Source organism: Chelonia mydas, chromosome 1, assembly GCF_015237465.2.
Source record: "Chelonia mydas isolate rCheMyd1 chromosome 1, rCheMyd1.pri.v2, whole genome shotgun sequence".
NCBI lineage: Eukaryota > Metazoa > Chordata > Testudines > Cheloniidae > Chelonia > Chelonia mydas.
In genome coordinates, this window is record NC_057849.1 from 332449787 (window position 1) to 332464731 (window position 14945).

At 47.5% G+C, this 14945-nt stretch overlaps 1 protein-coding gene across 11 annotated transcripts in view; it reads left to right on the forward strand.

Annotated features, from left to right (window-relative positions):
- The window catches only part of FRMD4A (FERM domain containing 4A), a 550199-nt gene that overhangs the window by 444369 nt on the left and 90885 nt on the right, over nt 1-14945 (forward strand). For all 11 annotated transcript variants that reach the window (XM_043552722.1, XM_043552728.1, XM_043552706.1 and 8 more), the window contains 2 exons: nt 6490-6546; nt 10939-10961. In XM_043552722.1, coding sequence (XP_043408657.1) covers nt 6490-6546; nt 10939-10961 — 80 coding nt within the window. The remainder of the gene's footprint in view (nt 1-6489; nt 6547-10938; nt 10962-14945) is intronic.

The window sequence follows — 14945 nt, forward strand, 5'->3', positions numbered from 1 at the left end:
ATGGGTGTATCACAGCTCTTGGCTTGAAGAGCCTGGATCTTTAGTTCAAACTTTGGAGACTAATGCTTTTAGCTCTCCAAGGTCCCTGGCATTGGAACAAATAATGAGTGCCCCATTTGTACAGCAGCTTTCATGTGAGGTTGTCAAGGTGCTTTATAACTATTAATTATCTCAGAGGTAGATTATCATCTTCAATTTACAAGTGGGGAACCGAGGCACAGAGAGATCGAGTAACTTGCCCAGGGTCACATAGGAAGTGTGTGGCAGACTAGATGCACTGAGCACAAGCCATACGAGACAGATGAGGGCTTGAACAGATGATTGGATGCCAAGAATTCCTCTTGAGTTGTAATCACCGCTCTGACAATGACTGTGTCTGTAGCCATGGACAAGTCGCCTTGCCCCTCTGCCTTCTTCTTGACAGCTATAAAATAGGGGTAATACTTGACCAGACATACCTACATCTAATCTAGACAGTGCTAGTTCTTGCAGCACATCCATTCCTTTTATATCTGTCCGAGTGCCTCTCACAAGAGTGCTGGGATGCTAAATAATTCTGTTTGTAAAGTGCTTTGAAGATGCTGCTGTTTCACTTTCGCAGACAATGTGGGAGTGTTCACATCCAAACAAAAACGTCTTGGACTGAAAAAGAAAAATTGTAAAACATTTCCACTGTGACATTTAATTTCCACCTCAATCCCCAACCTACCGCTTCAGTCTTCCATCCCCTCCATGCCCCCTGCCTTTCTTTTTCTCAGCATACCTACATTTTTATGGCCTAGCCAACTTGACATTTTCCCTTCCACAGAATCTGTTAGAGGTAAAAAAAAAACCCTGAAAATAAATTGAATCAAATTGTGCCAGAGGCAGATGTGAGCTTGAAACTGAAAGTGTATAACCCAGCCAGTGTTTTTAAAACAAAAGTTCTGCTTTTGCATAAAGAATAGGAACGAGTGATTGTTGCAGGTTACCCCAGCAGTGGTAGTGAGAGGAATCCACCAGAAGAGGGTGCCCTTGTAACTAACGTAAATGTCAGGATCGGGAATGGCTTCCCCTACCCATTTGGGGGGAGGGAGGAGAGGAGTGAAACCAGTACATGGTGAAATGTTTTTGTGCCAAAAATAATCTGGCCTTGTGAGCTGTTGAAAAAACACCAGCCTGTTGTCACTAGTTACTGAAAACAAAACTAGCCCTTGCGCAGAATTGAGTGTGAGATAGATAAGGAGCTTCCTGGCTCAGAACTCAAATGTGTTGAGATGAGTTAAGCGCTGCCCAGAGGCAATGGGCCACACAGTTGCTTTCTCCTATGTGGCCAAGAAAATTGTCTTGTGAAAAAGAAAAGGGGGCAGCTCTGAGTCATCTGATTACCCTGAAAGTCCTGGTGTAATACGTGCTTGGAGTGGCTGGGGGCTGGACCTGCTGGTTCCCAGGGATCTATGCAGATCTTGGGGGATCAGGGCCATCTGTGCAGAGACCTTGTTCCTCCACGCAGCTCCTGGAACTCCATCACACACCCTTCACCCCCATTGCATCTGTGCTGCCTTGGCAGCTCGAGCTGAACCTAGAGAGCCCTGCTTGGAAGCTGGTTGTTCTAAGAGGCTGTGAGGGGGGCCCTGGTGGGTGTCTCTAGTCTGGGAATCACTGGGAAGCTGGGCCCTTGTCTGGAACTATTCCCTGTCCACCTTACCTCTTCGCTGGCAGAAACCATCCCTAGTGACTCATCTGCCAGTGAGGGAGCAGCAGCTGGAGAAAGTTGAGAGGGATTAAGATCTGAGAACAAGGGTATTATGCTTGTCCCAGCGCTCCAAGCAGGGAAGGGACTTGCTCAGTAAGAAACGTTACCCAGGCTTTTGGCTCCAGTTGACATCAGTGTACTCCACAGTGCCATGTCCTAATCCTCACTAGCAGCAGTCCCTTTGACTTCAATAGGATCACAATTGGTCGCTCAGATTTTGTGTGTGCAGAGCGGGTGCTTAGCTGCCAACTCCCTGACTCTAGGCACACCTGCACGTTTACGTGCTCAACTGCGCAAATGTAGAAGCAAAGCTGAGTAATATCTTTGAGAGAGGGTTGTTTTGTGGTGAAGGCACTAGCCTGGGAGTCTGGAGATCTAGGTTCAAATCCTGCCTTTGTCACAGCTTCCAGTGTGACCATGTCTGTGCCTCACTCCTTCCCCCTGTGAACTGGGGAGAGTAACCATCCTTCTTCCCACCTTTGTCTGCCTTGTCAGTTAGGGTGTAAGCTCTTTCCAGCTGGAGCTGCCTCTTGCTTGCAGCACCTGGCACAATGAGATCCCGATGTTGGCTGGGGCCTCTAGGTGGGACCGCAATACAAGTAATGCAACCTTCCATCGAAGCTGGATGCTCTGGGGTCACAAAGCACAGCCCAGCTGCCATTCCCCAAAGGCAGATGGAATCCAGGGGCCCGATGGACAATGCCAACTGAAATGCCCTTCGTTTGTATCATTGCTTTCACTTAGGTGTGGGAAATCCTGGCTCCTGACTCCAAATCCTGGCTGCTTTTGAAACCCCCAGACAACTAACGCTCTCAAAGCCTGTTAGAGACAAGGCCCATGGGGTTTGGGGATGTTGCCTGTGGGGTTTTTGGACAGCCGCGTGGTCCCTTGGCTGAGATTTGAATCCATCTAGCACCGTCTCAAAAGCTTCCGGCTTTGTTATTTTTTAATTAAAAAAGCGAAACAACCTGCCGCATGCTAACATGTGTCTTCAGGATTTCCTAGATCCCAGGCAGGAATGAGGATGAGGGTTCCTGGTGGGAAGGTCTGGGTTCCCCCCACCCCAACCCCACAGGAACCTTCGCACACAAAGAATACAGTGTCTGTCAGGGTTGCTAACCAATGGCCCCATCCTGCTGCCCCTGGCAAAGATCTCACTGACATCAGTGGGAGCGGGATTGGGCCCTGGGCCGACAGACCATTATCTGCATCTGTGACGCGATGGTGGGGACTCTGCAGGGATGGCAGTGGGGCAGGGTCCCATGAACCTAGCCCAGCGGTAACTTTGCAGAGCTCCGCTTTTCAAAGAGGCCACGGTTCGAAATGCTTACTCAGCCCACTGGCGGCTCCAGCCGCCACCGGCTCTGTACGCAATGCACTTTGGTGCCCAGGGACCGTCCTTTGGGAATATTGCCAGGAAAAGATTATGCTGCTGTTCTTATTCTGGAGGAGACTTAATAACAGAAAGCGGAGGGGGTGGGGGGAGTCTAGAAATCTGGGTCGATCTATTTCCGTCTGACCTCTCCTGAAACCATTACTTTGCACATTCAAACCTACTGTCATCTGAATACAAAAATAGCCCTCTCTGACGGCAAGATTCCCTCCCGGGGCCTTCCCAGTCTGACTTCCTGCCTCGCTCAGGTCTTGGTTTGTTTTAAAACATGTGTTTGAATTTTAGTGCCTGTGAAAGGTGCTGGGGAAAAGCGAGTTGCTCTTCTCAGTCGGAGGCCAGGCCGGGGCGATGCTGTGGAGGGATCGGCCAGGGAGCCAGAAGGGAGTTCAGTCTCCATGTGTAGACAGTGCTTGGCCACACTGCAGTGCGATGGTGGATGGGAACTGGGCAGAGGCCACCAAACAGCCATGGAACTGCGCTAAGGAGGGCCCCTCTGTCACTCTGTCCATGCATGGAATTCCCAGGGGCCTTCTGGGTACTGAGGAACGGGGCTGTACTCCCACTGGCCTATGGGGCTGAGCTATACTGAGGGCTTTCTATAGAGCCAGCATAGCGGGTTTAGTTAGTAAGTGCCTGCTTAGAAGGTGAGCTCCCTGGGGATTTGGTACGTGTCTGGGCATGTCAGTCCTATACCAATTGTCCAGAATAATAGGCAATAATCATTCCCATTGTCTTGAGGGCCTTCCTTATACTGCAGGGCTTCTACTGCTCACCTAGCCATCACCACGGATGGCTCCTAGAAAACTGGGGTGAGGAAATATGTTCATTTGGGGCCAGGTCATGCCTGGCACCGGCCATGGCTATGCAGAGAGGGAGCAAGCATGAGGCGCCGTCCCCCATCGTCCTTATGTCTGGGTCAGGCAGAATCAGAATCTCTGCACTCAGTGGAGTGCCAGGACAGTGCCATTCCTGCGTTCCCTGGGGCCGCGCAGTGCCCGAAACGGAGGGGGAGACACGGGTAGAGCTGGCTGGCTGCAGAGCAGGGCATAAGCTGCACCCTGAAAGGGGTGTAGGAGAGAATGTATTGCCTCTGGGAGGCCTTTTGGCTCCTGATGCTGTGTGTCTCCCTCTGCTTTTCTTGGGGTATGTCTGCACTGCAGCTGGGAATGTGCCTCCCAGCCTGGATAGACACCCACTCGCTGGAGCAGACTAGCGGGTGTCTGTCTGCCCGGGCCGGGAGACATGCTGTCAGATGCAGCGCAGACACGCTCTTGGGATTCTGCAGCCCCACACCACCCCTTATCATGGGCTGTGCCTAACTGGGCCCTGCCTTTGTGCTGATGTAACTTGCACCCCCCACCGCGTTCCCTTGGTCCATACTCATCATTCGTGAAATCACCCCAAGTTCATCAAACACTGAAGCAGCAGCTGAATCTGGGGGAAGCAAGAGGAACCTCTTCACTGCAAACTACAGAGCCTTTCTTTGCTCCCACCTCAGTGCAGCTCCCAGTGGATCATTAGAGAGGCGGTGAGGTAAGCTGCTTTTCTAGAAAGCTGGCTCTGCTGAACCACAATGCTTACACAAGAGTACCTCTGTTTGCCAGGGACAGAGCCAGCACAGCTCTTATGGCAGTGGTCCCCAAACTTTGTATCTCGCACCCCCCCTTACCTCTGTCTGCGTCCCCCCTCCTGGAGCTGCAGCCCCGGCTCCAGGGGGCTGATGGAGTGCGGACAGGAGTAAGGGGGCTGAGGCTGGGGCCACAGTTGGGGCGGGCATGGAGCCCCGGGCTCAGGGCTGGCAGCCAGGATCCCTGGAGTGGGGCCAGGAGTGGAGCCCTAAGCACAGGGCCGGCTTGGGTGGCGCTCCCTCCCCGACCTCTCTGGGGGCTGGCCCAAGCCCCAGCCACGCCCCCCTGAACATTCCTTGGTGCCTCTGTAGGGGGGCACACCCCTCAGATTGGGGACCTTTGTTTTACAGCTTGTGAAATGAGCTGTGTCCATTACCTGCATGGAGTGTATCATCTAAATTTAGATCTCAGGTACCGGATGCACCTTTCTTTCCAGAGACAGTAAAGCAATTCAAACATGAACTTAAATTCCGAGAGCCCTGCAGGAACCTCCAGAGTTGGAATCCGCCATAAGGTGATTTGGACAAAGTAAGGCTCTGACCCAGGTGCCCCAGCAGAGCCCTATTGACCTCAGTGGAGTTGTGCGTGAGTTAAGGGCACTGCCCATGCAGATGCAATTGCTAGATCAGGGCCTACATCATGTGGCAGCAGAAAGAAGCACAGTTTATATGACTTCCCCAAAAGCTGAGGGAGACAAGGTGGGTGAGGCGATATCCTTTATTGGACAACTTCCGTTGGTGAGAGAGACAAGCTTTCAAGCTTTACGGAGCTCTTCTTCGGGTTTGGGAAAGGTAATCGGAGTGCCACAGCTAAATACAAGGTGGAACAGATTGTTAGAGATGCTGGTTTTATGTGTCATTACAACCTGTAACCTACTAACTCTCCTTTGTCCTATGATTGCAGAGAGTGTTAATTGCCCACTTCGTTTTGAATATTTCTTGCAACATGTGTTAACTCCTTACATCTGTTTCCTGAGACCTGTTGCTTGGGGAGTCCAGATATGTGTATTGTGGGGAGGGGAAGTTGAACTTGTGGCTGAAGCCAAAATCGCAGTTTCCCTTTGCTGCTTTTCTTGGTGCCTGGATCCCACAGTGATGAGCATTGTAAGGAAGTGCTTAGAACAGATCACATTTGACTACCCTGCAATGTCAGGAATACGATTGCAGTGCAAAACTGTAAATCAGTCCAGGCAGTTGTGTGAGAGAAACGGTTGTAATCAGCCCACTGGGTCTAAAACCTTCCTCCGGGAGCTCAGATTGGAATCCAACATTAGCATGGGCTCAGCATAGCACTGGCTGTGAAACCTGAGGCCCGGTCAGTTTTGTGGGGCTCTGGATTTTATTGCAAACATAGCACACTGGGGGGGAAAAGCCATGTTCCCATGAAGCCTGAGTGGTATTCTGGGACTAGAAAAATATTACATACTACCTTCTCCTAAAAGCACATGGGAAAGAATGATTTCTCCTCCTCCCGCGCCCCCTCCCCTGCAACTCCTCCAATCCACCATGGTTGAGTTCTGATGTCACGCTTCATTTACCAGGACAGAGTTCTGTGTATTTTGCTTTCTCCACATCGCTGTGAGCAGGTCCAGTTGGTCTCTGGGAGTAATGGGAACCCTTTGAAGCCAAGCCAGAGGAGAAGGCACATTTCACTGTGCAGGAACGAGCAAGTTCGTCTTGGGGGAGCTGAAATTTAGTGAACTCTATTTTTTTTCCCTTCTCTTTTCTTCCTAGGAACTCATTGAGGTTGACAGCGAGGTGGTGTTTGAATTGGCTGCGTACATCTTGCAGGTAGGGGTAGCAGCTGTCTCTTGTTCCTTCTGTATCTGCAATGCTTAAATCTGTTGTTGGGGGTTCAGAAATCACAGACCCTCAGAGGGGGTTACACCAAGCATACAGGAACAGAGAAGATAGGGTGTATTTTGCCAAGCTAGGGGGGAAAAGCTGGAACTCTTTAGTGCTGGATTGTAACCCTGCTGTCTCAGCCGAGTGAGGGGCATTGATTTGCTGCGCTGCCCCAGGAGCAGGATGGGAACCAGCTGGAAGTGGATGTGGAAGTGAGCTACCCGGCACAGATTACTTCCCCATCCACTTCAGCTCCAGTGTGCTGGCTGGCACGCTGAGGCTGGAGCCATGGTTCTACTCACTCCCACCCCTGCCTATCCACTCCTTGCACACCTGTGTGAGGAGGGGAATAGCAGCCCAGCAGCATATGCTGTCCTCCTCCTTGGAGATTCCAGCGACGCGTGCCACCCACACAGGGATGTAAGGGGGTTCGTTGCACCCCATCATTCCCCTGTGCTGAAGTGTACAGTGAACCTAATTTGCATCCATATCTAGTGATACTTTGCACGTCTATAGCACCGTTCATCTGAAGATCTCAAAGGGCTTTGCGCACATTCGTCATGAATTAACCCTCACCACATCAGCAGGTAAGAACCCAGAATGCAAGCCAGATCTCCTGACGCCCCAGACAGGGCTGTGCTCAACCGTTAGACCATGATTCTTTCCTTTCATATAGGGTGACCAGATGTTCTGATTTTATAGGGACAGTCCCAATATTCAGGGCTTTTTCTTATATAGGCGCCTATTACCCTCCTCCCCCCCGTCCCGATTTTTCACATTTGCTATCTGGTCACCCTACTTTCATATGAGACATAAGTTTCCAAATTCGCTGACTACCCTGTGTCAGAGCCAACCCAGTATCTAAAGGAAACCTAAGGTGAAAATATTAAATCCAGTTTTGAAAAGCAAGGCCAGGTTCTGCTCTGTCACCAATTCTACAGTGGTGTAACTGCACTAAATTAGTGGAGTTGTTCCTGGTGGACACTGGTGTGGGAGGAGAATCAGGCCCACAGTTGTGCCTGATTTTGAGATGTGTTGAGGACCCACAACTCCACTTGAAGTCAGTGGGAGCTGCAAGTATCAGCACCTCTGAAAATGAAGCCTTAAATTTCCACCTTAGGATTTGGCTTCAGAAAAGATTTGTCATGTCTTATTTTCTCCAAATTAAAAGACTGGCCCAAACTAAAACCCTGGAAAATTTGGATCTGGAACCAGATCTGAACTTCGTAGTTCAAGTCAATCTCCAGTTCAAAATGAATCACTTATTCCTGGGCACTTCAACAAGCTGGAAAGGGGATGGGAAGTTAAATGGCATGGCGGGATTCCCTTGTCCACACAAAAAGAAAAGCAGTTGAGAGGCAGCTTTATACAGCCCAACAGGAAACACAAAATTCTCCCAAGGCTTCCAGTTCAACTGGGGATGAGGATTTAATATGTCTATAGGTATGTCTTCACTGCAATTAGCTCGAGTTAGCTACGTTCAAATTACTCCTCTCGAGTTAAGAGAAAAGGAGTACTTGTGGCACCTTAGAGACTAACCAATTTATTTGAGCATAAGCTTTAACTCACGAAAGCTTATGCTCAAATAAATTGATTAGTCTCTAAGGTGCCACAAGTACTCCTTTTCTTTTTGTGAATACAGACTAACACGGCTGTTACTCTGAAATCCTCTCGAGTTAGCAGCGTTCTTATGAAAACAGCCTAGCTGTGAAATAACACTCAAGTTGCTGCGTCCACACTGGTGCTATACTTGCTCATGTATGGCACAACCCATGGTTTTTCGCACTCTCTTTTAACTCAGGTTTACTCTGCAATTAAGACAAGCCCTAATCCTTCAGCAGATGAGCAGCAAAGTTGTCTCAAACAGCACTGATTCCCTATCTGCCCTGTACCATCTGCACCTATGCAGAATGTTACCAAATCAAAATCCTCCATTCCCTCACACAGATGTAAATGGCCAGCATTTTGCACTGACTGCCCAAATGTAGATGACTGACAAGGTGCAAGACTCTGGAATGTAACCTACAACCTAGAGATCAGGGTAAACTGAAGTGGGCCAAATCCAGACCTGTTGAGTGCAACTCCACTGGCTTCAGTGAAGTTACACCTGCTTACACCAAGATTGAAGTTGGGCCTATGATTTTACTGAGACCACCTCTTTATTCATGAAGAAGGGGGGGGATGATGCACCAATTATCAAGAGTGTTTAGTAGTGTTTGTAGTTCAGTACAAGTGACCTGGCAGGAATAATTCATAAAGGCAGAGGGTGGGGGGTTTGGGGGCATGTCATTCTTTATGGGCGGTAATTATCATGGGAGAAGATCAGAGATAATGGTCAGCAGATTTCTTCTTTTTCTCCTCTTCTCAGAGCAGTTTTTAGTCTCTTTCCAGTCAACCATGAGACTCTGATCCTAAAGGATCCGTGTGGAACAGCCAAGCCATCTCATCAGCATATGTTAATAAATAGTAACCATTGCACTGTGTTACAGAAGCAATTAGTGCTGGGGAGTTTCATTCTTCATTAAGATCAATTTTAGAGTAATATAGCAAAAATTAGAGAGAGAGATAGAGAGAGAGGGAAACAATTAAAAGCACATTATAGCAATTGCGTATTGGCCTGCTGGGTGAATACACATCTCAGACTGCAGGCTCATTGTGAGAATTAGTGCTAGGGATAGGAATCTATTGTTTGTCCCTGCATCCTAATGGATAACTTAAGCAATTAGCAACTATAGATGTAAGCCCCAGCCAGTATGCCACTGTATGCCTGACTGCTGTGATCTGAAGTATTTACCATCACAAACAAACACAGGATATTACACACATTGCGGTTGTAGTTTGAAGTGAGACTTAATGAAATTAAACAACATAACTGTACTTTTATATGTGACCAAGTTGTAATTATTACAACCTTTGTGTGTTATACGCTCCAGTAGAGAGCAAGGTGGATCGTTCAGCTATCTGTTTTGATTCAGTACCTGCAGTGCAGAGTCAGCTCGGGTTAGCCATGCTGCAAAGCCAAACCCAAGTTACTGTGTCCTCACTGATTCTGCACTCACCCTTGTGTGTCGCTAGGACTTCTGGGGGCATATCACAGGCTTCTTTGTACTGCAGTAGACTGAGCAACTCTATGATTCATTCTTAGTGAATTTTGAGAGAATTTGTGTGTCCTGTGCACACAAGGGGACGTGTGGGAAGGCACTGGAGGACTGTCAGCACCCAAGTGATTCAGCTTGTGTCCTCACTGCAAAGTAAGTGGGATACCCAAATGAAAGCAGCAGCTGAGGTCTAGCCTGCACACCCAGCCAGGCTAACTAGCCCTGGTTTAAAGCACCACTAAACTTGTGTGAGAGGATTTTGTGCATGGACCGGAGGGGAATTACAGGCAACACCCAAGTAAGAGTTCAGGTTAGTTCTACAGCGAAGACATGCCCATTGTGGAGGCTCCATTACTGGCCAGTTGCAAACTAAATGATTACAATGCTCTGTCTACACTATAAATTTAATCATGTTAAAGCAAAGTGTGTAACTCTTGGTAAATGTTGACTTTCTAATGGCAGCCACTGTGTATATTGGGAATGTGACACAACCAATTTTGGGGATGCTTCAGATATCAAAATATGGCTACAAGACTCGAGCAGATACCAAATTCTGGTATTGATGCCATCACTGGAGTGGAGCGCCACACACCAGTATAGGATTGGACTCTGATGTTGATAGATAGATCACAATGCTTTCATGGACGAAACATAAAATATATATTCAGTGTTTCCCTAAGTACTTAATTAGGTAGGAAGGACAGCAGTTTAAGAAAAACACTGTGTCCAACAAAAGCAGAATGGGAAATTTAGATATGCAGAATGTAATTACTCAGACTGGAAACTGATCCAAGCAATCGGGCTAATACTTGCAAAAGGTCTCATGGGGTTTTCAGTGACCACAAGTCACTTGGACTTTGGAGATCTTGTAGCAATGCGCTTCCCCTTAACCACACAGAAGTAATGGTTTAGTAGTAAGAACACACTTACTAATTCACCAGCTCTACTTCCTACAGCACTTAGCATGGGTATCCACTAACAGCGCAGAGAGTCATCAGCCCTAGTACTTGCTATGCCTAACCCTATTTGATTTGTAAGATCTGTTCAGATTGCAGCCCAAAGTAGTATGGCAAGCCCGCTTAGTTTAAAGGGTTGATACTGACATTACCACTGAAATTTGTTAAGTAAGGAAACTATTGTTGACTGCTATTTGTAAGTGACAAATCTAGAAATGTATCTTTTCTGAATTAAATGTTGCTATTTTAGTGACAACTATTGGGTTTTTTCCATCTTTTTACAGGAGGCGAAAGGAGATTTTGCAAGGTAAGTTTGTTGAAAGTTCTCTCAGTGCCATTATTTGTTCTGACAGTGAAATTGATTACATCTGCTGGAGGACTGATGTGACAGTTTATAACTGTATTGCAATGGGGAACTCTTCACACTGTTAGCCTAGACATTATATTTCCTGTAATAACTTAGGTCCAAAATGCTGCCCTGGCCCAGACCACATATTGAAAACAGCATTGTTTGTGATTACATTGTTTGTGAATTTCTTGATGTGTTCGTGAAGTTCAGGAAACAGGGTAGCCTGCAGAAGGAAATTACTGAGGAAATGACTCCCCCACAGTCAGTGTTGTAATATCACATGTCCAGCGGGACTTGATGTTAAAAGTCTTTCACTAACTGGTATTAGGTGGCCTCTGCATGGGGGGACCTCTTAGTTTGATCCTGATTTTCAGAAATGCTGAAAAATTTCCCCTGTGGCTGGGGTTAGGTGGCTCGGGGGATTGTTAATGAAACGTACAGCATCTGAGTTACCAGCACAGATCAGGTCCAGGTCAGTAGTGACCGAAAGTCATTATCATCTGATGGCTGTTCAGTGCCCTGTGTAAAATCCGTGGATGCTCCCACTCTGATACTGAGCAGACCTAGGTCCATGTTACAGAAACAAACCCCACCATAGATTACGCCGTACTGCTCTCAAACTGACTGCACCTGGAGTCACCATCAATCATCCTTGCGGCTGATCTCAGAAGGAAAGCCAGCAAATGAATGGGCAGGGAGGCATCCCCTAGAGAAGGTCCCTCCAGTCAAGGCTGAGATGCATTGGCGGAATGCTCACAGTGCTACTGGGGATGAACAGAAGATTGTGATTAAACAGAGGACCAGATAAAACGAGACTTCATTCTCTGGCTCTGGCAGGCTAGGATCTTTAAGCAGCACTAACATAAACTTAATTTTTTTTAAAAACTGGAAAGATGGAACGTGCGTTACAAATACTGTAACCTCGCCCTGCAACAACCAGGAATGTGAGATGACACTCAACAAAAAGGAACTTTGGTTCTGCCCTATCATTTTTCAGAGTCCCAGTCGGCTTGCGAAATCCTGACATGTTTGTGACAAGGAGACACAAGCCTGATCTTGCTTTATTTCTCAATTCCAACCATTTCAGAGCAGCATGGTTATCAGCAGTGCCATTTAGTTAGGTAGCTAGGAGAGACATTCAGCTATTTTATCATGCGGGCTGATTTAAAACACATTGTCAAGTGAGGGATGCTTTCCCAGTTCAATCAAACCCCATGATAACCACGTCCTCCATAGCACACACAGGGTTATGAACAGCAGAGTATCCTGTATATAAAAAAACATGCACAGGCTGGATTTGAATAAGGTTGAGGACTGAGCAGTTTGGGTGAGGTGGTTCAGAGGATCGGATGTAGAACCTTTCACTTTTAGGTGTCTGATTCCAATCCAGTGCAGAGCTGGAAGTAGCATTGGAAAGTTTTCACCAACTGAAGGCTGTTCATTGCTCTGTGTCAAATGAATTGGTCAGGTTTCAACATCACAGAAGACCCCACCCTAGGTGGGGCTAAATGGTCCTCCATGTGAGGGTGAAGGTAGTACCTAGTTTTTACATGGTGCTCTTCATCTGTAGATCTCAAAGCATTTTAAAAAGGGTCTCAGTATCCCCATTTTACAGATGGGAAAACTGAGGCACAGAGTGTGGCAATGATTTGCCCAAGGTCACCCAGTAGGCCACAGCTAGGAGTAGAACCCAGGTCTCCTGAGTCTACTTCTGGTGCACAATCCAGTAGGCCACACTGCTGCAAGGTATGCTCCCTGTGTAGCCAGCTAATTTTGATAGTGAATGAAAGTCTTCATTGTGTCGTGGTCTCTGTGAGTCTGATGGTCTAGGTGTAATGTCTGCTTTCCAAACCCCACCATTATAACTGGCACCCTGTTGGCGGTCTCATGATACAGAGGCCAAGATATGAATGGGCCTTGGAGACTGACCTCCATGTCTGTAGGCTGGGTTTGAGGCATGTTGTAGGAGCAACATAGGAGAAGCTTGCACTGCTTTATGCCCTTTCTCCAGGGACATCCATCCAGCACCTTTCATGAGCACTTCACATTCACTAGAGAGGGTTTACTTATTGGGTGAAATCCTGACCCTACTGCAGTCAGTGAGAGTTTTGCCTTTGACTTCATTGGGGCCAGGATTTCACCCACTGAGATCTGTGCTTATGGGTTTCACCAACACAGCAATGTACGAACTTGAAGTCTTAGGGATAAATTCAGCCAGATGCAAGCAGGGGTAACTTTGTTTATAGAAAATAGGAGTTGTACCTATGTATGCGAGGGCTGAAGGTGGCTCCTGTTGTTACATATCTGCGTTTGAGGTAAATCATTGTTGAAATGTTGTTACTAATAGAATTTGCTATTGTCTGATATGGAGAAGCTTTGCAGTTACAGAGCGTCTTTGTTACTGAGATTTAAAGATTATATCTTGTAAATGACAGCATAAATTTCATGAAGGCTGCACTATTGAACTCTGCTTTCTGCAGAAACAAAGCTATCTAAGAGATGCATGTTTAGAATGAAAATGGAAAATTTCAACAAACTTACTGCCTGAAAGCAGTGTCAGATTTACCGCTCAGGAGACTAATGGTCTCTCTTTGGCCCCAATCCAGCAAAGCACTTAAGCGGGTGCTTAACTTTAAGGAAGGGAGAATTCCCACGAAAGCACTTGTTGCAGAATTCCTGCCTGTGGGGACTAGCGTGGTTTGATATCTAACCCTATGGTGCTGTGATCTTTACATCACAGCTTGGCATCAGCACAGTGCGATATAGGCATGATGACATCAAAACATCATCACCCTGAGAGGTGACGTCTCATGGTGATGGGGGTTCGTGCATTCTGAAAGTGATTTGGAAATGTGCAAACCCTCATGGAAATCAGAGGCGACCTCACAGAATCCAGGTGGCAACTTTCTGCCATTCTTACCTGATCAGTTGTCACCTGTCCCGTGACAGCTGCTCCTGCTGCAGGTCTTGGGGAAGATGAGTTGTCCAGTGCTGGGGCATGCTAGCCATCCTTTATTGGACTCTCCCTGCCTGTCCCAAAAGGGGATCATGTACCATTTCAGACACACAGCGCCACAGCAAGCTCTCAGCCTTCGATTCAGGCGGCAGCAGCCGTGTGTGGCTGAGATGCATTCTGAATGAGTTACAGGTGATGTGTGACCATCACCATTCAAAGCAAAGCAGATGGCTACGTGAGTCTGGAACCAATTGAAACCTTGGGTAGAAATTGGTTCCAGGGGCAGAGATGCACTCTGCTTTGTCCTTTGATGGGCAGGCCAGATAGCCAGTGTCTACAATGGGTAAGAGTTCCTTCACTGAAGGAAATGTTGGTACTATAGTGAGTTTGCTGACAGACAGCCTTTGTGACCTAACTGTTAAGAATTTCAAAGGACAGGAAGCTCTGCCCCTCTGCCAGCCTACACGTCTGTGTGGCTTGGGGGCAAGGGCTTGCTCAGTGGCTATTCAGTAGCAGAATATCATACACCAAAAGCTGCCATTCAGCGGAAGTCTGTCTGCTAGCACCAGGGTTATACAAAAGACAGCAGCCACGCTGCAGCGCCACCCCTCAGCGCATTCCCTTGGACTCTGGCTTCCCCAACTCTCCTTCTGAACTTTCCCCTGACTATAAATGTAGAACAGAAAAGGTTATCACCAAATGTGCCTATTTTCCCACATTAGAGAAACACAAAGACGCTTGTGTGCCGTGCTGTAAGCTCTCCAGTGTAGCCATTGCGAAAACACAGTGCATCAGCAACCCTGGGATGGACACCCCTGGTGTGGGAGAGACAGAAAAAAATAAGCCATATAAGGCCCAGTGTTTGCTATCATCAGTCCTCTCCAATTCTTTAGATTCCAAGCAGAGTTCTACAGTAATTATCAAGGGCTCTGGAGTCAACAGAAGCATGATTGTGTCATTTTCCTGACTATCTCTTCAGATGGAGT